This window comes from Morone saxatilis, unplaced genomic scaffold, assembly GCF_004916995.1.
Source record: "Morone saxatilis isolate NCDOM2014 unplaced genomic scaffold, NCSU_SB_2.0 Contig20, whole genome shotgun sequence".
Taxonomy (NCBI): Eukaryota; Metazoa; Chordata; class Actinopteri; family Moronidae; genus Morone; species Morone saxatilis.
Window position 1 is genome coordinate 8661419 of NW_023339763.1, and position 22684 is coordinate 8684102.

Here is a 22684-nt window from a genome sequence, read left to right on the forward strand (position 1 = left end):
ATATATATATATATACAGTTACATTTACTTTTTTATTTTCTCACTTAACAAACTAATGGTCCGAAACTGTACATTTTGCATCAGTTCATCTGCATCTTATGTGGCATCAGTTTGTCTCTTTACGTATGACAGGGCATGTCCCAGATTCATAATTTCCCTACTGGCCATTACAGCTTTTTCCACCTCCTCCTTTTCTCAATTGATACCGGCAAAAATTAGTGACAGCATAAAATGGGTGACCTGTTTGCAGTGACGCTAGCTGCAGGCAGAAAGTAATGCTTAAGACAGCCCTGTCCCCCAAGCCATGCTTTGCTTTATTAGCAACAAGCTTCCAAGTTACTGTATCTACCAAGCTTGATGGAATAAGTTGTTTATGTATGAATGCATTCTATTATTATTTTTAATTTTTTTGTTCTAATTATTTATGTCTCTGGAAGACCTCAAAATAAACATATTGTCCTAACTAGATTAAACCCCAGTGCTGTTCCTGTGACTGTTGTATTCTCTCTGCAACTGAATCTGAATGCACTTATGAAATGGATTATGCCTGGGTAGTTGACAAATGACACCCATAACTGTTCCAATAAATCTCAACTACAATAAAACTAAAGGCCACAACACAACTAACAAAAACAACACTTTAGACTATAAGGGCAAGGACAATCGATCTTCTAAATATATATTTTAAAAGAAGAGTACTAGATTATATGTGTCTTCTATCTGACTTTTTCATGTCTTTTATGTGCTGACCACAGGAGAGTATGTTGTGATGACAACCCATTTCCACCTGAAGAGGAAAATTGGTTACTTTGTGATCCAGACATATCTACCCTGCATCATGACAGTCATCCTCTCCCAAGTGTCTTTCTGGCTCAACAGAGAGTCCGTCCCTGCCAGGACTGTCTTTGGTGAGTTGTCTGCTTTTCTCTTTTCTAAACATCTGTGGGTAGAGAAATAAGCCGCTGAGCAAGGCATTATATAAGATAAAATAAAAGAAAGAAAGTCCCCGTACATGGAACAAATGCCATTATGTAGTGGTTTTCATTTGCAAACATAGTTGCCTAAGTTGGTTTAAAAACATTACACTGTGATTAGAAAATTATGTTTAACTCATTATTATGTTATTATCATTGGTTAACATAATGATGAGGCGGTATTACCCTGTGCAGGCATTTATTTATCATTTAATCAAGACAATACATTATTATATATTAAATACATCACACTGTTTAAAGCTATTTTAGTCTAAATAACCCACTTAATGCATAATTTGCTTACCTTTTTGTGTATTTGTAGATTTTAACACTGTCTGATTGAATTTTAAAATGAAATACTTTTGACACTTGGCTTTGGACTAAATAGAAGCAACTGTGAGACACACAGCTTTTCCGCATTCAGCTATCAATGGTGCAGCTTTATTTATTTGCTACAAGACTGTAAAAAATGGTTTTGCTAGACAAGACAAGACCTAAGTGAAAAATATTTTATAAAATAGGGTCCTTGATCAGTTGTCTCATGGTACCACAGTATGTTGAATCAATGTGATGACTGTCTGATTAATAATCAAAGTGTTGTGTGTGATGGCTTTACTTAACATCAGAGAATGTTTGTTTAATGTGTACAAAAATCCTTCATTTAAAGGAATAGTTTTGGTAAATGTGCGTATTTGCGAGGAGAGTTAGATGAGCTCTGGAACAGTAGAAGTAGGGGCAAATGCTAGTCTGGCTCTGTCCAAAGTTAAAAAAAAAAAAACAATTTTAATCTAGCTTGTGTGTTTAACCTATACAGAAATGATTAGAATAGAAACCAAAACAAAAGGATAACATTTTGTAGAGTAATCCGATGGAAACTTGGGACCCCAACATTTAAATGGGAAAACAAGGCAGCATAAGGCTATCAATATTATTTTCAGTGGCTGAAGACACTCATTCAAATATACCTATTAGCATGAAGTAAAAACCAAACAAAATTATTTTTATATTTTTAACTGTTGTCTGTATAGTAATTTCCGGTCATGTCCATCCCTGACCTATTCTCACATTTATGCAAAGTAAATATTGTCTAAATCTCTTGCTTTTCGGAGCATAAATGCTTCCCTCTTCATATTTTCATTGAAGCAGCAACAATGAACTTTGAATTTGTGTTCATTCTGGCGGCCCCAGTGGAAAATAGCGGAAGTGTTTTCACCACCTCGTTTTATTAAATTTGAGGGTAATCTGACCAAATCCGACCCTGTGGCAGGCATTAAGAATAAGTATATAGAAATAGCCAGTCTTCTTGATGATGGTCTTCTATGTGTATGTAGGTCATATAGAGGCATCAGTATTAAATTGAGACTGTTTTATAACCAGTTAAAAACAGCTTGTAGTAAGTTTAAAATGGAATTATTTATGTATGCCCCTAAGTTCTATGTTCCACCCCGTCACACCAATGAATTTATGCATGAAGATAAAATGCTGCTGTGTTTTGATTTTCTTTTAGCATTGTTTTTGGTACAGTCTTCTTCCAAGACCTTCTCTGTCAAGCAAAGCATATCCACCCCGTCACAAACACGTGTCTGAGCTTGCAACATATGTTTTTTTGCAAGTCTAATAGATTCTTTAGACTATAAAAATAAAAAAGTGTCTACATTTGGTTATAATGAATGAATTCCAAGGTCCAATCTGAACAGTTTCCATGGAATTAAACTTCTTGGTGAACAGTGACCGGGTGCAGAATCTTCCTGGTGTCTCTGCTGGTTGCCGGGCAACCTCACAGTGATGACAGAATGGAATCAATCTTCTCATCTAATTCTCGGCCAGAACGCTAATAAGTGTGTTTTTCAAAATGTCGAACGATCTTTGAAGGATATTAAATGTTAAAAAGACTGACTGAACAATTGCATATTCAGTCAAACTTCATTGTACAAGATTTATCTTCTGTTCTATTCTATTCTGTCTCTGCACCAATGAGGTGAACAAGAGCTTTAATCAGTTGTGGCTGGCTGCAGTAGAATTTCAAGCACAAGGCTCTGTGTGAATTTAGATTTACGTGCTCTGAATGTGTGTCTACAAGTGTGTGTGTCTTTGCCTGCCCGTGTGTGATGTGTTTGTCAGTGTGTGTGTGTGTGTGTGTGTATGCGCACAGATTGGCCTATGTGTGTTGTGTGCATGTGTCTGGGCATGTGTACGTGAGTCTTTGTATGTGTCTGTGTATGTGTGTCTTTGTGTGTGTAGCCGGTGTGTATCTGTCTGTCTGTCACACTAAGGTCTTACATAATATCGCCCAAAAGGAAAGCTCTTGCTAGTCTGCAGCATGCTCTGTAGCAGCAAAGCACAGCAGCAGGCAGAATGTCCTTGAGTTACCTCGCCCTGTACTCTTTCTTCTTCTTTTTCTTCCCCTCTCTCTCTCTATCTCTTTCTCTCTCTTCATCCCTCTCTCCAGTATCCCTAGCTCTGTCTCCCTCTCTCGCTCTCTCTCTCTCCTTCTCATGGATGTCAGTGTCTCCTCTGGCCCACTACTTAAAGGGCTTTCACAGAAAACATTATACATGCACCACATCTTGCAGCTCTGCAGTCTTTAGCAGTTTTTTCTACTCTTTCTGCAATGTTTTGGTGTCTTCAAGTGCATATGCGTGTGTGTGCCACAGCTAGCTACCTGCGGTGCTTGTCACGTGTCGAGGGGAAATGAGGATGGCCTAGATTAGATTCAAACAACTATCTAGGGCATGTGTGTGTCCCTCATGCTATCATTGCTGGTTCTACTTCATGAGATTACATGCATGCAGCATGTGAACACATGCGCACAAACATACACACAGTTGAATAAACACATGTACACGCATTCATGAAAACGCATAGCAGCTCAACGCCACAGTATACTAGGTAGGTCATTCATGTGATTAATATGCATCATCTGAGACAGCAGATGAATGAGTCTGTTCTTCAAAGAGGTTACAATGTCAATATCACTGTAAATGTATCATTAAAAAGACATAGCAGACAATCAAGATCAAGAAAGATCTTTCGTTGCCATCTAAATCCTTTGGCTATCATCTAAGTCAAGGATTTATGTGGTATATCAAAGCATTGTACAGGAGTCTAGCGCTGTTAGGATGAACACTGAGCTATCTTCACACAGAAGCTGTTATATTGCTTTTATGCAGTGTGTCTTTATTGCAGCAAATGATGTTAAACCTAAAGAACAAGTTACCTGGCAATATTCAGTGTAAACTCAGCAATAACGTGTCGTATGTTCATGCTAAACAGGCGCTTATGTCTATGGTGTCACTGCTTGTAATATTTTAGGTGTACATGGAGAAATGTGTCAGTACTCCTGGTTCCATTTGTCTTGTTTGTGACTTTTTATTGCTGTATACACTGATTATTTTGAGAGCTGGGCTTGTAAATGTTTTTTTAAACATTCACTCAGTATGATGTGACGCAGACAGATGTCAGGGTTTTGGAACAGCCAACTAAGGGCTTGACGGGACCGCTTTCAGAACGCTGATAAACACAAATACTGTACTATATGAGGTCCCTTTCAGAAATGAACCTCATTATGTACATGCGATGGCAATTTTACACCGTGTCTCATGTCTAAATAAGCTCCCATGTCACTTTTACTTAAAACTCACAGCAGAAATTTTACTATGTCTGACCTAGTAACATTTCTATTACAGCACAAGTTTAAATTGAATGCTGCCACATTAATGTAAAGGCAGATATAGAGCACATAAAAAGCACATATTGTTACGCCTTATTAAAAGTACTGTAATAAATGTCTCACTTAATTATTACCTCTTATGCACAAAAAAAATAAATTGGTTTAAGTGACTATCAGACCAGCACTGCCTCCCTATATTTTGGTTTTCATTAATGTCAACTACATTAATGAGAGAGTCCCACCTTAATGTCTTGTCATTCTGTGCTTGTGCACTGTTGGACATTGTAAAATAGGCCGCAGATTCCCCTAATCAATTATGAAATTGATGAGAATTGTTATTAGTAGGATTCACTGTGAGAAGTAGGCATGAGTATCACTCATTATGGTCAATGAAGGCAAAATGCAGCCTGCAAGAGAACAGAAAACACTTGTCTTCCGTTATACTGTCACAGGACTTTTTAATTTACCTCTGTTCACAAGGTTTTCCACCGCTTCCTCTTGCGCACCTGCAGCCTGTTGCACCAGCTGTGTCTAAGTTCAAACATAGCCTAGTTATGATGTACATTATTACTAAGTTGTGATTTATGCATTACTAAAATAAAAGTGATTGCATCGTGGAGATAAGTTGCAACTCAACTCTAAGTAACAATTAATTAGTTATACATGCCCCAAATCATAAAATGTAACAGAATTATACTCAGTGATGGTGAAACAGCCATTTTTCTTCCACACAGCATAATTTCCAAGTGGCTCATGACACACAGAAAACTAATGCTGACAGTAGCCATGATGATGGATGGATGGATGATTATTGATTGGCCACTTGCCTACATTATGCAAGTATTATGGTCCTTAAAGATATAATATGTCATATTTCCACATTAAAATGTCTATAAACATTAGATCTATGTTATATATTTTGTTGACTTATATAATGCCAAAATAATTTCCTACAATGTTCAAACCCAGACAAATACGGATATATATTCCAGTAATGATGCATTTCACCAGTTGCCTGTCAATGGCATCATATCTGCTTTGCGCATGCATCACTGTGGTTGTCTGCCAGAAGCTGTCATAAATTGACTTTTTTTTCACCAGTTTAAGACATATTTTTATGATTTTTTAATTTTTTTGGATCATGGACTTTATAACTATACATTATTGTATAGTCCCTCTGAGACGTCCTTTGTCTGCCAGGCAGCATCTGAGAAACTGTTCAGTGTTTTTACTGATTTGACCACCAGGTCTCTTTGTTTTGGAGAGTAGGAGCCCATTGCAGATAATACGGCCCCCAGTAAAATCCTCCTGAACGATTAACACTGAAGGAATCCTAACCTGGAGAAACTGTCTGCAATAACGGCAGTGGTGGTGAAGAAAACAACTCCTGCGATCCCTCGCTACTTCACGTCACCAAACGTCATCTTTTTTATTGTTTTGATGGGAGAGACACCCTATCAGCAGAAATTACATATTGTACGTTTAACATGGTTTTTATTATTAGTCTTTATTAAACNNCAAACCTCAAAATTAGAAGAGATTACTTATACCAGATTTAGCCTTTAGCTTATTTCCAAAACAAAAAACAAAAAGGCATTATTTTAACAGATACGTGGAGCCAGCAATGATACATATTCCATGCCTGAACAGGGGTTCTAGGATTACAAAACCATCTAAAAAATCATAAAAGAAAATATGGTCTTTTTAATATTAAATGTACTGCAGGAGGAATGACTAAACTGCACAGATGCACTTTAGTCATTCCTCCCGCAGACACCTATTCACAGCTTGGTTGCTCTCTGTTTTCATTTCAGGACAGAATCACAATGCATCAAATAATGGACTGATACTAAGAATAAACAAACAAACAAACTGCTGTAATACTATAGTGTCCTATTACTACAGATGTGATCAGGTTTTGTTTCCAACACAGATGTCCACAGCTGACACAGAAACCCCATTAACATGAGCAAATGCAGCACTGAAAACACAGTTTAAATTACATTGTGTCTATGAAGCACAGGCTCTGCACTAAATCTTTTTCCTAAAGCCTGCCCTGTAGATGAATAGGCAATTTAAAAACACAGCAGTGGGTAGAGTTATCTTATTTATCATTGTGCCGATTAAGAGGCTGATTAGTTTATAGCCAGGTCGGTGTGGTGGAAAACTGTTGGCAGTTTATTTATTTGTAGTCCAAATGAAAACCAAAAGGAAACAGCCACTGATGGTGCTGATATGGTTCTCTCTCTCTCTCTCTTTGTATCTAAGCTGTCAGGGACAGCAGTGCTCAGAAGATTAGCTCGCTTCCTTCTCTTCTCTTTAGAAGCGATTGGCTGGCTATTTATTGGTTCTCTCGTGATGCTGTTTAATGTATCTGCTCATTAGGGAATAACTTCTTGTGTGTGTGTGTTTGTGTTGTTTGGTTGTGATAAGTGAGCTTATGTGTCATTGCATTTGTTTGTTCGCTATATGTGCACATGCTGGTTGGGTGCCAGTGGGAGATCATAAATTCATGATTACTAGCTGATAACATTGTAGGCAGAATGTGTGTTTGTGTTTGTGTGTGTAGGTGTGTTTAGGTGTGTGTGTGTGTGTGTGTGTGTGTGTGTGGCACAGTTCCCACAGCTGTGGTGCAGGCACAGTCATTTAACTCACCTGCCAATCAACATGTCAATTTATTTCTTCATTTATGGAAATCAGAGGTGACGTAGTGATGCTGAAGGCAATGTGTGTTCTGAGTCAGGCCCCCCTGGGGCTTCAGTTATTGATAAGACATGAATAAATGAGTAGCTGCAGCAGCAGAGATGTTGATAGACATCCAACAAAGACAGCTTCACTCCTGGGACTGGTTTAGGGAATATAGAAAGTTGTTGACAACTCCCTACACAACAATAATGTTCATTCATCAACAGTCTTACAAGTTATACAACAGTGGTACCCTCATTAATATATTAAGATCAAGCTGAACATGTAGATGACATGTTCCCATGAGTAAAATAAGAAATACTCAGATGTTTATATTAAAATGCATATGCATGCAGGCAACCCTGTCTTCCTATATTCAATTTATTTGCATCAACATTTGTTTGTTCTTGTTAAACCATTTCAATGGATATTGAGCTGTCCAATGCCATTTCAGTGTTAGCTGTATTTAGTTGGTTCTCCTTACAATATAACAAAAAATGATAATGTTTTTATCGTTATGTTTAGGCAGCTAAAAGCAATTGGTTAAGTTTTGGGATAGAGGAAGATGTCGGTCACGGTTAAATATTGGAAGAGTCAAAGCTGACTGGATGCTCAAAATGGGACACGATAACATTTCTGTATTTCAGTTTCTGTTTAAAATCTTCACCTAATGGGCGCCCGGTTAGCTCAGTGGCTGCAGCGGCCCAGGGTTCGAATCCAACCTGCGGCCCTTTGCTGCGTGTCATCCCTCTCTGCTGCTTCCTGTCTGGTCTCAGCTGCTCACTATCATAAAGGCAATAAAAGCCCCAAAACAATATACTTAAAATGCCTTAAATTGTGTTTGTCTCTGGATGTATTATGTATCTGTGGTTGGTATGGGCCCAACTTGTCCTCCCAATGATTTATGTGCAGTAAAAGCATGACAACTTTCTTGATTGGAAAGTCCAAAAACACAAAGACTTATTTAAAAAATGTTTAGTATCCAAACACAGAGACATGGGTTGATGCAGGAAAAATCAGTCTTTTATTAAATTTATTTTAAGAGGTCTTTTAAAAGGGTTTTTTAAAGTTTAGGCATAAACCGTAACTTGCTGTCTTTGGAAATCTATGAAAAGTACTGCCCTTGTCCAGGTGTAGTTCTGGGCCTGCCAGTGAAAGGTTTGTAAAACAGTTTCATTAACAGCAACTTATGCAAGGCTCTTAAGCACCCGTCTGATTACACCATTTAAGTCTCCACATAAAGGACAGTGTTACTTGTTGATGAGCTGGCATCCTACTTCACAATATACTTTTGACCTTGTCCCACATGTTTGATTGGTTGCCTACTCAGTCAAAACATTGGTCAGAGGCACATTTTCTGCTGGAACCAAGGTTCATAAGAGTAGAGGGTGGGGGCGGGGCGAGGAGAGAGGAGAGAGAAGAGAGAGAGAGAGAGACATTTTCCTGTAGGCTCACTCTATCCCACAGAGATTTGAGATCTGTGGCTTGGCTGCGATCCAGTGGCTGAGCAGCACATTTTACTCACTGGCTTGAGATTGGCCAGATTAGCTGAAACCTGTCATTCAAGGGTTGTCAATCAAGCGCTAAAGTTGGAAGCCAACAGAGCAAACAATAAATTGTCAGAAAGATCAATAATAGTAAACAATGACTTTGCACCTTATGCTGAAAAATTTTTTGACCTTAAGGGACAAACAAAGTTGAGCTCAAAGAGCATATTATTTTATTTTTGGCCATGCCTGGAACAATTTATTTTATAATCTGCAGCTTCTTACAGGCAGTCGAGTACTAAAAGTCAGACAGATTGCCCTGATAGACATTAAATCAAAATTATATTGATTAGCTTTATCTTGTTGTGTCAGAAATCTATTAACCAAGTGGCATTATCTGCCCCACATTCTCCAAAAATGCATATCTGGACGTGCGCCTGCATGTGGTCATATCAAACTTTTCATTGCCTGAGGCAGCAGTGATAGCCTTCGCACTTTGAAATAGTCTGCCTCACCTTGTCATTCATCACCTTAAATCTCTAATTTAGTTTCCCCAAATTTGCTTTCTCTCTCATCTTTCTCTATATCTTGACATTTTTTCCCCATCACCCTGGGTGTGTGTGTGTGTGTGTTTGAAAGTGAGTCTGCAAACAGAGGCAAAAACCTTGTTAGAAGATATATATCATATAAATCAAGTGTCATTGCTTGTGCACACTGAGCTAAATTGAGTGGAAGGAACTCTCAAAAATTGAGTTACACCACTATTAATCCAGTTAGAACTTTCTAGATCAGTGACTTTGTTCATTAACAGCCTTCAAAGCCTCAAGTCTATTAGTTACAATATGTCAAATGGAGTCATTTAAAACCAGCTCTGGAGTCATGTTCTAATGAATCAACTTACTGGTGTTTTAAATTATTCCTAAGTAGGCCTATCACTAAACAGACACAAAGGAGAATTGTTCATCTTGGAGGTGGGAAATGCATACCTGTCCACCTTGTTAGCACATTTAGACAAACACACACACACACACAAACACACTTGTACGTACATAAATGCAGACTATTGACAAAAACACACATATAACCATAAAACGCATCAGCTTGTGCAAGCAACAAAGCAAAGCAGCATTTAATGATAGTCAAATTCATGCGCACTTCCAAATTTAACACCGAATGTTTTTCATTCTTTCTTTTTTGTTTTTCCTCCTGTGGCATTAAGATGTTGGAGGAGTTGGAAGACTTGTTTCCATGACAACAGAGCTTGTCAAACACAGTAAAGTATATATGATTCCAAGCATCGGCCGCTTTTATGAGGACTTGTGTAATACCCAGTGGTGCTGCCTTTATCAGCCCCCACAAAATTAGCTAATTTACTGGCATACAAAATACCTGACAGATTGACACCACTCTGTTGCCACCCATCTTTCCATCCACATTCCTTTACTACTTACTTTTATCTCTTCCTACTACTGTATCCCACGTATCTTTGAATGTGCATATAGGCCTTCATTCTCCTCCCACTCATGTATTTGGGTTCTTTAGTTGGTCCCCATTGCAGATATCCCTTTGAACACTTCATTCACTCCATCTTATCTGCATAGCTCTCAAAACAGAAGAAATGGATGTGATGTGTCGTGCTTTTGCGCTCCAGTGCCTGCTGAGACCATAAATTCCCATAGCTGTTGCCCAATGGAAAATGTTCTGGTACCCGCCTCATAAGCAGTGGCACCTTGATGTTAGGGTTACAGTCCACTGGAAATCTCAAGACACTGTTCTCAGTCCTAAACTGATTTAAAGTGTGACACCAAGCTGGTGATGCACTATATGGGTTGATTCTACAACTTGTGTTTTTACATGCAGCTAGTTTGCAGCAACAATATAATAAATGTAAGTAATTCAATATAAGTAAACTGGTAGCATTTAGTTTTAATACAAAAAGCTTAGTGAAATCTTGCAAGGAGAAGGGCTGTACAAAGCATTGGACTTTGACATTACGGTTTACACCTCATCTAATTATTTAAGCATTCACTTTTTAATTATTATAACAAACACCATAGTTATTCCATAACCTTAACCAAGTGTTTATAGTGGCCTTAACATAACCATGACTTGAAAAGATACTTCAGGGAAAACAGGTTAGGTTATTGGTTCAGCACCTGATTTAGTTTTTGTGAGTGTGTGTCTGTTTTGTGACATGTTCCTAAAGAAATGCAGCATGTATTCCCCCAAAATGTTATTTAGCTAACACAAATTAGCTGTGTATGAACATAATTCTGAGGTGAAATGCAAGGTATGGTACCGTGATGCCATGCTTTCCCATAACAATATATCAAAAAACCATTCAGTGCCCTACTGCAGTGGGTGCAGTGCAGAACATGGTCATGGATGTGGATTTTATGACATTGCATAACTGTCTTAATACAGTTACTGTAGGATAAAAATGGCTTTTATACTTCACATCTGAGTATATTTAACAATGGCTACCTTTATGTTCTCCCTTACTGTGTGCATCACTTATGTGGGTGTCTTACATCAAATTAAAATTGAATTTTGACACTCTCATTGGAAGCTTCCATTTGTTTTTCATTGGTTCAAGTTGTGCTAATGCCAAGTGCAATTATACCATGTGTGTTGATGAGGCAGATGTTACTCTTGATTATTCCTGTATGTGCTTTTAAATCTAATTAAACAAATTATCTGTGCGGCACATTTGATAAACATGCAATGGAAAGCTCAGAAACAAATTTCAACAATAAATTACATCAGAATAAATAACTTTGACCTACTTATCTGTTATTCTCTTTGGAGCCATAATTAACAACATAAATGTATGACACACACCTAGTGTATCTATGCAGATCCAGTAAATCCATCAGCGGTGTCTTGTTCGGTTATGGCTAGTGACCAATCATTTATTTGGCTCTGACTAATGAGAACATAATAATCATCCTGTATGCTTCATGTCACAGCACCAAGTCAGCAATACCAAAAGCATGTGAAAAGAGAGTGGGAGGATCAAGAATATATGACTCATCATTTAGCACTTCAAGATTATCTTTTTTTAAAGTTTAAAATAAAGCTTACGAAGAATTTTAAGACATGGACCGCCATTTCTGTGGATCTTTGAAACATGGAAGTGTGTCTGTTGGGGTATAATGAACGTGTGTTTTTACATAAACATCTCTCTCCACATGTGTGGGAGGGTCCTCTTTACATATTTTATAATTCCTCTACAAGCCAGCTGTTCTTCAGCCCCCTTCATGATATGAATTGGTGGAATTTTTTGCTGCTTGGGCTGATGTTATTTGGTGTGTAAACATCTGCAGTAGTCTGTTCTGTGATGAGCACCGCATCATTAGATATGCTCTGACCCAGTTCTTCTCCCTCACCGTACAATGTCTCATCTCAGCTTTCCGTTGCTGATGTTGTAGTTTAGTGATTGGGTTTTCCAGGGTTGACATGCACTACTTAATGTGAGGCAATTTGGTTAAAAACATGCATCAACTGTATTAATTTATGCTTTTTCATTGTGCATTTTATTGTACCCGCTTGTGAATTGGTGGGCAGGTCAGATTTAGAGAGAAAGCCTACTTTACTTGCTGTTAGTCAGCAGCAGTATCTCTGAGGCCAAAGGCATCTTCCAGCTGCATCTGTGGAAATCTCTACCTTCCTGGTTCTATTAAAAGCACAAGCTGCAAGACTGTATCAGCTGTTCACATAGATTAATGTGAAAGAACTGCTTGCTTGTTTGATTTAAGAAAAAAAAACCTGCCTTGCACAGCCCCTATATGATGGTACCTTAAGATTGCTCCATTTTATCAAATACAATCCTTATATAGAATGTTCTGGTTCCTGCACAATGTTAGACTATATCAACAGTAAATTAACATTCATGCCACAACACTTCTGCTTTTGAAATTCGGAAACTGGTTTAATAAATGAATTATAATGTTTCATTCTTCTTTTATGTCCCTGCAGGAGTGACCACTGTCCTGACCATGACCACACTCAGTATCAGCGCCAGGAATTCCCTCCCTAAAGTGGCCTATGCCACAGCTATGGACTGGTTCATTGCTGTCTGCTATGCCTTTGTCTTCTCGGCCCTCATTGAGTTTGCCACAGTGAACTACTTCACCAAGAGGGGTTATGCCTGGGATGGAAAAAGTGTGGTGCCAGAGAAGGTATTTGAAGCCCTATTTTTATGTTATGTTTACTCCTAAGGGATCCTCATAAAGAAATAGAGATAACAGACACATGCTTGGACAGAATGTGGTTTGTTAGGGGTTTATATGGCACATGACTTTTTGCCCTTTTTTTTGCCAGAACAAAAAACACTAATTACCAAAAATATATTTCTAGAAATTATAGCCTGTATATGGACTTCTGTTTCAAAGAGCCATTCACCAGGACAGTTAGCACTTAACTGTTGAGGGAGCTAGGCCAGGCAGGAAACATTAGTTGTTGTCACCACCTCATCTCATAGAAAATGCAATTTGAGTAACATGACATGAACATTAATAGTTTAGTGTTCATCTTGTGCTTTCTGCTCCACTTGTCTCCAGGCTGCAGTTAGCAGCACCATACTCAACTCACATACGTAATCTCCACCATCTCAATCTATTTTTGAAAAAAATAAAATAAAATAGACCCTGATATTTATTATTAGATTGATGAATTCAATGCTTCTTTTTGGAAATATGTAGCTGTGAGGAATTATTATTTCTCAACGTAATATCCAAAACGTACTGAACATTCACTCGGTTGCTGAATTACACATTTACACCAGTAATTGTACGAAAGATGTAGAATGCAAAAAACTGAACTATTTCCATTTTACTTTTCCCAATGCTTTCCCCTCCAAAAAAAAATCAGCAAAAGAAGAAGAAGGAGTCCCTCCTCAAGAAGAACAACACTACAGCCTACCCAGCTGCCACTGCTACAGCCTTCGCCCCCAATATTGCCAGGGACCCTGGATTGGCCACTATTGCCAAAAGCGCCCCACCACCCCCAACTGAGCCCAAGGAGGAGCCAAAGCCCAAGCCTCCAGAGGCCAAGAAGACCTTTAACAGTGTGAGCAAGATAGACAGGATTGCCAGAATAGCCTTCCCTCTGCTCTTTGGAACCTTTAACTTGGTCTACTGGGCAACCTACTTGAATAAGAAGCCCAAATTGCAGGGGATGAATCCACACTAATCCATGTTTCATTCCTTTTAAATTCTAACTGTAATCTTTTTTTTCAATTTCTTTCTTATTCCTCCTAAAACAGGTATTTATTTTCAGACAAACATGGTGTCCATGCTGGTTTGAATTCCCAGTTGTTGCATTGCTTCTATGTTTACCTAAAGTTTGAAGATTTTGAAAAAACAAAACACAGAAAAAAAGAACGATAAGGGTACAGACTTTTGAAAGGGTGTTGTTCAGGTCTCGGATGATGCTACTAAGAAAATGCTACTATAAATATATAGCCAAGAGAATGCTATTCTACAACTGCACATAGCCCAAACTTGTTGAGGGGCATTTGTTCTATGTTTAGTTTATTTTTATCAGTTTTTTTGTTTTCTATTTTATTTAAACATGGAATCACAGACACGGTAAAAGGCACTTGTGTATATGCATGGGCAGGGCATCTCATTATTTATGTTTATTTATTTAAAATACAGATCAACATTGACTGAAAGCTTAGTTTATTTGATATCAGCAGCAAAATGCTACGCTCAGTCTCTGTCTAAATATCTTCAATTCTATGTAGATGTTTTATGAGATTGATTATATCATTCTTCAAAATATGTTAGGGTTTCTGCAATAGCAATAAAACATGTCTCAGTGGACACACCATTTATTTAGGGATTAAAAAAATACAAAAATTATATCATCTCTGTGCTCAGCATTGAAAATATTATTAATTTCCTTTCACAGCATTGTAAATATTATCAAGTGTTAGAGATGTCAATATTATGTTTAAGCTTTGCAAAGTGTAACTAAAGGGTATGTTTATTGAATACATGGAAAAGTAAACTTTTTTTAATTTAATTTATTTTTGTTTCTGTTTATGATACTTTCTACAAAAAGAGTATATACTGGTCTAATTCACGCTTAAGTGACTGTTTCTCGCCAAGTTAGCGTTCCATTCAAAGCTGCTTTCACACTGAAGTAAAATATTATTCAACTGTGTGTTTGTGTACACACTGACAGCAACAACAGCAACAACAACATCAACGGTGTAAACTGAAATTGGCTAGTTATGGGTAAGAATGTATAAATCATCTCGAATCTTGGAGTGCATTTTCCATTTAGAATTAAAATACTCATTATTTACGTATTTTGTTTGTTTTATTTATGGTGGGGCCTCCTTGGCCAAAATGCCATTTATAGCATACAGTTGTCATTGCTTAAAGAGGGATGGGGCACACTGAGAGGGAGGAGAAGTGCCTTTTCCATTTTCAGAGTTGAAGCTATGATGGCTACTGCTTTGTTGATTGATGGCACATCTGTATTTCCATCCCACTGTGTCCCCTGACCCTGTTTTCCATACTCCTTTCAGTTGAAAATTGAGACATAACACTCAGAAAGTACCAGCTACACTGCCTTCAGTATCACATGCCCGTTTGGACTCATTTGTTGCTGCTTGTTGGTGAGCAACAGCGAGAGACAGGGACAGAGACAGAAAGAGACAAAGAGAGAAAGGAGACATTGAGTTGAAGTGGCACTGTAATCTTGCTTTAGCCGGCGCTGTGTTTCGCACAGAGGACTTGTCTTGTAGTTCTACGATAGTGATGAAGATGAATATATTTTTGTAGCATGATGTCAATCCCTCTTCCGAGAAAAACCAACAGAAACTAACGCAAATGTGAAAAGAATGCTTTTGTTTTTGTCTTGAACATTGCTTGCTCTTTTTTTCTTTTAACTTATAGAAAAAAACACACACTTTAAGGAAATGCTTCTTCTCTGATGTGGCACGTTGAGGTTTCTGAACAGTCCATTTTAAATTATGTTAATGTAGCAATATTAATTAGCAAGGGCTTTTCTTAGGACCTGAACCTGACACTCTCAGTCTGGGGGTAATATCCATTGTAGCTTTACATTGACCCCTCTCTACTTGTAGTCTCATCTATATACTGCACATGGACATCTAGGGTCTATATAGAAAAAAAAGAAAACAGGCTTTGCATTCTGTGTTTATCTTGGGTTCTGAAGCATTTAGCTCCCACTCTAATCTTCTTTCACAAAATCTCCACATTTCTTGTCTGGGAGTGGGGGTGCATTGTATTGCATTATGGGTTTTGGGTGTGCTTTGTTGAATATGTTTTACAGGGCGCTGAACAGGCCAAAAGGCATGTAAGAACCCTGCAGAATTCTCTGTGTGTTTGTGCGCTGGGATGAACAGATCATGCTATTGCCAGAGGGAAATGAAAAAGAGATTGCAGTTGTTGCTAGTGTTATTATTTGCATTATCATTATGACCAATACTGAACCTATCCCCTAATAGCAGACGTCTTTGCAAGCATATGCAAGCAGTCTACTGTTAACAGCCACTTAACCTACAAGCAGAGGGTCAAGGAACTGCAAAGTTCAGGGTGAAGAGTTGTATAAAGATATTTGAATTATAAACTATTGTATGTATGTTTATTATCATGAAGAAAAAAAATATATATACATATGTAAAATACATAATGCATACAGTATTTGATTCTATTAATGAAGATATTAGCTAAGATGATGATGAATATTGTTTGTATTATCAACCTATTGTTATGCATTTTGCACATTTAGAAGAACAATAACATTACATTTATGTAGTCAGCTTCGTGCTATGCAAGGACAGCTTTGAACCACATCATTGACCTTCTCTCCCTGACCATTGTGTTTTAGATTTACGAGCTATTATAAAAAAAATGAAATTAAAAAAAGCTTAGCTTTTATATCAGCTGCACACCCATTAGCTTTTTTTCTTTCAACCATGGCTATACAGGGTGACATCAAAAAAAACAGTGGATTATCACTTTTGTTTGCGCTTTGGATTTGTCGGTGGTTGAAGGGAAAATGGCTTTCATTGTTGATTGCACTTTTTCTCCAGAGAAATGCAATAAAGTGATTGAACTGGAAAACCAGGAGCAAAACTGTAACAAGATCACCTTGTTAATAATATTTCTGTTCATTCTTGAGCTTGTTTGTCATTACAAAATGGAGGCAGGTGAAAATGTTATTTTGCTAAACGGATCATTTTGTTTATTTTTTGCTTTCCAAAGCTCAATGATATTAAAGGGAGCGCCAGAGAGTTTTGACTTTGAGTAAAAGTGAATTTTGTACATTTCTCTGTTGGGAATATCTTTACTATCTATACCCCTATCTTGTACTCCAAGCAGGATCAAACAAAAGCTATAGACCATTTACAAATATTTTTGAGCCAGGTCTGGTTTTGCTACATTTAATGCTCCAGAGAGAGAATGTGAAATATGAGGCACAGTGCAATCATGAGCTTCCAACTTTTACCTTCACACTCATATGCAGAGCATACATGTAAATATCACATTTGTAGGTACATCTGTCATTTATTTCATTATGTTTGATGCAAGGTCCATTGCAGTTCTCAGCAGCACTTGCTTTTCAACATTGAGTCTTTGGTTATTCCTAGATACCTACTGGAGTTTTTTCTTGTATTTTTATCAAGCAAAATATGTTCTGATTTTCACTGAAATGTAAAAAAAAACTAATTTTCTAAAGCACAAAAGTTGATTAGGGTAAGAGAAATTAGATTGAGACTGTACACATATGGACATTGATAAACACACACTTCCAAAATGCACACAAACACACATACCCACATACAGTACACAGGAATGTGTTGGTAGTTCAATGATACTGACAAAGGGTTCTGATGGATGTAGATGAAATGGTGAACCTTCTGTAAATGTTTTCTTTTGTTTCTTTTGGTTATGATATGGCCCTGTAGAATCTGATTCTCTGCATTAGTCTTTAAATAAAAAGAAAACAAATGAAAGTCGTGGCTACACCTCTGTCCTTGTGCTATGGATTACCAGTCATAAAATATGAGTTTTTGTTCTTTTCACATCACAAGTAGTAAAAGTAGAAATCATATGGCATATAGTAAAATTTAAATTGTGTCATTTTCAGAATGCGTGTCACTTTTGTATTTTAACACAGGACACAGTATTTTATAAGCAATGTTGCGCACATTTCAACAAGAGCATTGATAGAAACATTTCACTGGATAGATTAAGGTACATAGAAATAAATAAACAGGCTTTGTTTACAGGCAACATACGGTATATGTATAAGTCAATAGCCTAATTTACATAAAACTGTGCCATTTGGAATAGGAAGAACTCTTAAGGGAGCCTAGAACCATGAAACATGCCAGAGCAGGGTTTATAGATGTGTTTTAGAAGCAGCCCTGACAAGAAGCCGTATATTGCACTATATTGCAACTGATAAAAAAGTAACTGCTGAACTCGATTAAAATTGCCCAATGTATACTGGGCCAATCTAAATGTGCACTCCATTTGAAAAGATGTTGCACATGTTTTAACTTAAATTCAGTTTTCTTTTCTTGTTTGTTGTTTTTGTCTTGTTATTTTCTCTCTAAGGATGGCAATGTCAGTCGGTCAGTGCACCACTTTGATCCAGACTAAAATATCTTGATGGACATTTGGTGCCCAGAGGATGAATCCCTCTGACTTTGGTGATCCCCTGACTTTTCCATTAGCACCACTAGCAGGTCAAAGCTTTCACTTGTCCTGTAATCATAACATCTACCAGATATATTACTAAAAGATTTTGTACACGTATATAACTAATTATACTCCCATCAGCCTCTGCTGTTTTTTATGTGTATTACTAATTAGCAAATCTTAGCATGCTAACACGCAAAACTAAGATGGTGAACATTATATATAATACACCTGCGGTAGAAGGTAACTTTTATTAAAAAAAAATAACTTTTTGTTATATGCTGAAACTGTATATCCTGACAGTACATGAAATAATCTTTGTCTCTTCCTAGTGGTCCTGGTGGTATTTGCAAGAATTTATCATGCCTGAGCAAAAACAATCAATCAGAGCCAGATAAACATAGTTGATTTTTGAGTTTTGCGTTGGTATTTGATGACCTGGGAATTTAAGCATGGTCCTTGTGAGCCTGCTAGCATGCTGATGTTAGAATTTAGCTCAAATTACCACTGTGAAAAAATACAGCATCACAGAGCTGCTAGCGTGGCTCTAGAGTCTGTGAAGCCCAATATACTGCACCTAAGAGCACCCTTTTGTTTGTAAGACTTTGCCCTAACATCCCACAGCCTTGCAGCATTTCCTTTAAATCTTTTCAAACTTCTATAACCATTCAACCAACCATTTAAATTACTAAGTTAATTGCATCTGTACTTCTATACTTTAAAGTAGTTAAAAGTTCCAGAGATTGATTTGCAGGTCAACCATGTCGCAAGGCCTCTGCAAAGCCTTTGTCCTTTAATATTTTAACAATTAATCTGGATGTTGATTATTATCTGTGCTCTCAAACAACAAAACAAACTGCTGTTGCGGTTCTACTGTGGCAGGTTGTTTGTAAAACGTGTTTTTTTTTTCCCTTGCACGATTCCTCGATTTATATAGCCAAAGAGTTCAACTTTATGCAAATCACTCATAAAAGCAAAGGTAGAACATGTTAAAGCTGTATGATTATTACTATCATTATTAGTTACAGTATGACAGGTTTAATCAATATGAGTTGCAATTATTTCCTGTCTTCAGGCCACCATAAAAGGCCATTTCTCAGCTGTCATCTGTATTTTGTTCCTCGTTGCTTTTCTCCTCACTCTCTTTTCTTGCTGCCACGACTCTCAAGCCTCCACCTCGTCCCCATCTTCTTCCACCCTGCCATGAGATTTCAGGTGCAGGGGAACGTGTGCTTCTTCCTTAAAAGCATGTGAGCTGCCAAGCCCTGAGACTGTTATGTAATAAAGCTGCTTCTCGCTGGCAGAAGAGCAGAGAGACAAGGCTTTTTCTCTTTCTCTGTGCCTGATTCTCCTCCTCCTTCTCTCTCTGTCTGTCACTTTTTCCCCAATAGGCACAGATTTTTTTGGGGCACAGAATGAATTGTACTCCAATTGTTTCTACCTAAAATGCATATACTGTGTTTTTCTCTTGATCTGCATTCATAGACACACATTAGTATATCACAAAAGCATTGTGTTAATGGCTATTGTCACATGTACAATCACTCTTTTTCTTTTTAAGAAAGGCAGTATTTTTACTTGTCTCCTCCCTAGGATCTCCATTTAAAGGGGCATTGAAAATTCTTACCGTGAATTTTTTGTTTTTGCAAGAATTAATGTAAATTCAACCAATCCCCACATTTGACAAAAGAGTTTACCATTCTGTCAATACGTATCAATAGCTGCACAAAAAATCTGAAAAATTCTTAACAGGTATCACCTTTCTTAACACAAAATGATCCAACTTAAAACCACTTTGCTTTGACTGTCAGTGGCCATGGGAATCTATTGTGTCTGAATAAAGCTGATGACCTTTGCAAAAAAGCAAGTCAGAAACATTTCAGAACCACCTTACAGTGAGTATTTGATACTCAAAGCATAGGATTTCGGTGGATTCTGGAACATTGGTCAACAATTCTATTGTCATCCTTTGCTCCTTTGCTTTGAGATTTCTCATTTCTCAAACCTCTATTTCTCATCGAAGTTCACATTCTTCACATGGCGATGATGGAGCCTTCTCATCAGTCTTTCTCACACACAGCTGAAGTACCGTCCAATTCTCCAGGCTCTAAATTCCCAAGCAGTAACCACAACAAGGACTCACATCTCTTGAGATTTCTATTAGTTCTCTCTCTGCTTGCTTATTTTTCTGTCCCTTTGCTTCAGTGTCTCACTCTCTTTCAGCTCGCTGTCTTTTCCCAATTATCCTTTGGAAGACTCCATAGATTATTTGGCCAGGTATCAGGATATGTGATTTGTTTTTCTCCCTCAATTGAAATGAATAAATGAATACGTAAACAGCAAGAAAAATACAATTGGAGCAAAATATAATCACTTTACATTTTGCACCCACTGAAAGTAAATGCTACTGTTATAAAGATTTGTGCCCAAGGACAGCATTGTTTTTATTTTTAACAATATTTTCAATCCGTAGAAGTGCTGCAAACTGTTTATGTTCAATAGAAACTCTCTACACCCTAATAGGTTTTTTCCAGGGTGGTTGTTTTATAAAAATTCAAATTAGTAATTTATTTTCCTCAACAGGGTTTAATGAGTCAATATTGGATTGGTCTATTCAAGGCTGCCATTTCCATTGTGAAATCCAACCACTGTCAAAAGCTTTTCCTATATAGAAGCTGGAATAAAATTTAAATGTCCAATCCATAATAGCAAAATGTTAGACAGTAATTTGAGAGTGTTGTGACACAAAGTGCCAACCTTTTTTATGGCAACTCAGTAGGACAGGCTGGTAAGAGCAGGAAATCTTTACAGTTTTTTTGGTACATGTCTGCCTATGTGCTGTAACTTCAAAGACTGAATGTAATGTAAGTGCATTAACTTTTTACACTGAAACCACATCAAACAAGCCAGAAGAACAATATTGACACTGGCACATTATTTCCTTATAAAGTTATGGCTAATCAGTCAACACATCCAGCAGACACAGAAGTCAGATTTCTCTCCACCTGACAAATTCAACTCCAATACTGACTCTCCTTTTAGCTCCATTTTGGTCACCGGCAACGGAAACATCTGGGTTGTACAGTACATGCTGCACAACTTGTTATTTATTTTATCTGTTTGCTTATTATTAATAAATACTAATAGATAAATAAAAACTTCTTCTATTGTTTATTTGTGCTTTTTTAAATACTAGAACATATGGTACCAAAATAAAGGTATTTCTGCATTGCTGCAGTGAGAATAAATTCAATGACTCTACTAAATGGTAAACTTTAGGCTTGTGTTGCTATACAAATTATTACTTCATCAAAGAAATGCAACAGTAGCTACTGTGTGAGAAGTGAAGTTATCACATCCATCAAACACTTCTGAATTGCCTTCTTGTGCTTTGCTTTCTGTCTATGACGTTCAACCCCAAACTGAACTCCAGAAGTGTGCTTTGTTCATTTGAGCCAAATTGGACGATGGTGTTTCCCTGAGGGGCACTGTTGCACGGCATGAGATTTCCACAAATTACCAAGACAAAAAACAGCTCTGTAAAAAGACAATATCAGCCTCAAATGTGCTTAGATGCAAATAGTATCCGAAAAAAAAGAAGTCCCACGTGGGTGATGTTACCATTTGCAGCCATAATGTTGCACAGAATACAGAAAATGACTTGCTAAACTTGGCCAGGCCAGCTCATGGAAGCAGAGCGATGCAGGCTTTAGCCCACAAGCTATTCTTTTGCAATAAGGCTAATGTTAGTCATATAACACGACATTTGCAGAGCCACCACAGTGACAGGTTTATCTAAATGAGCTAGTCGTTAAGTCGTGTTTGAACGCTGCAGAACACTGGGCATCAGCTAATGATGGTGGAAGCAGCCGAAGGCAAGACACGTCAGTCCAGAGGAAAGACTGTGTGATTGTAAGAATAAGAATGGGACATATTCTCTAGGCCATCATGATATCATCAGCATATTGTCTTTCCTCCCACAGCTCTAATTAGAACACAAATGTCTTTTTTTGGCTTCTCCCTTTCAATCATTCACATTTACATTAATTTTCTACGACTACAGCGATGCTTACACCTCGTCTCCATAGTGTTGTATTTCTGTTTTTGTTCCATCTTTCTATTGTTCTTCTTATTGTTTTGTAGTTGACACCAAGGGTCAGTCTAACCACTGAACCACTG

At 37.5% G+C, this 22684-nt stretch overlaps 1 protein-coding gene across 2 annotated transcripts in view; it reads left to right on the forward strand.

Moving 5' to 3' along the window:
• gabra1 (gamma-aminobutyric acid type A receptor subunit alpha1) overlaps positions 1–17782 on the forward strand; it is a 31054-nt gene extending 13272 nt beyond the window's left edge. For both annotated transcript variants that reach the window (XM_035666749.1, XM_035666750.1), the window contains exons 8-10: positions 756–908; positions 12795–12997; positions 13689–17782. In XM_035666749.1, coding sequence (XP_035522642.1) covers positions 756–908; positions 12795–12997; positions 13689–14009 — 677 coding nt within the window. In that variant the 3' untranslated portion in view covers positions 14010–17782. The remainder of the gene's footprint in view (positions 1–755; positions 909–12794; positions 12998–13688) is intronic.
• The last annotated feature ends 4902 nt before the right edge of the window (positions 17783–22684 follow it).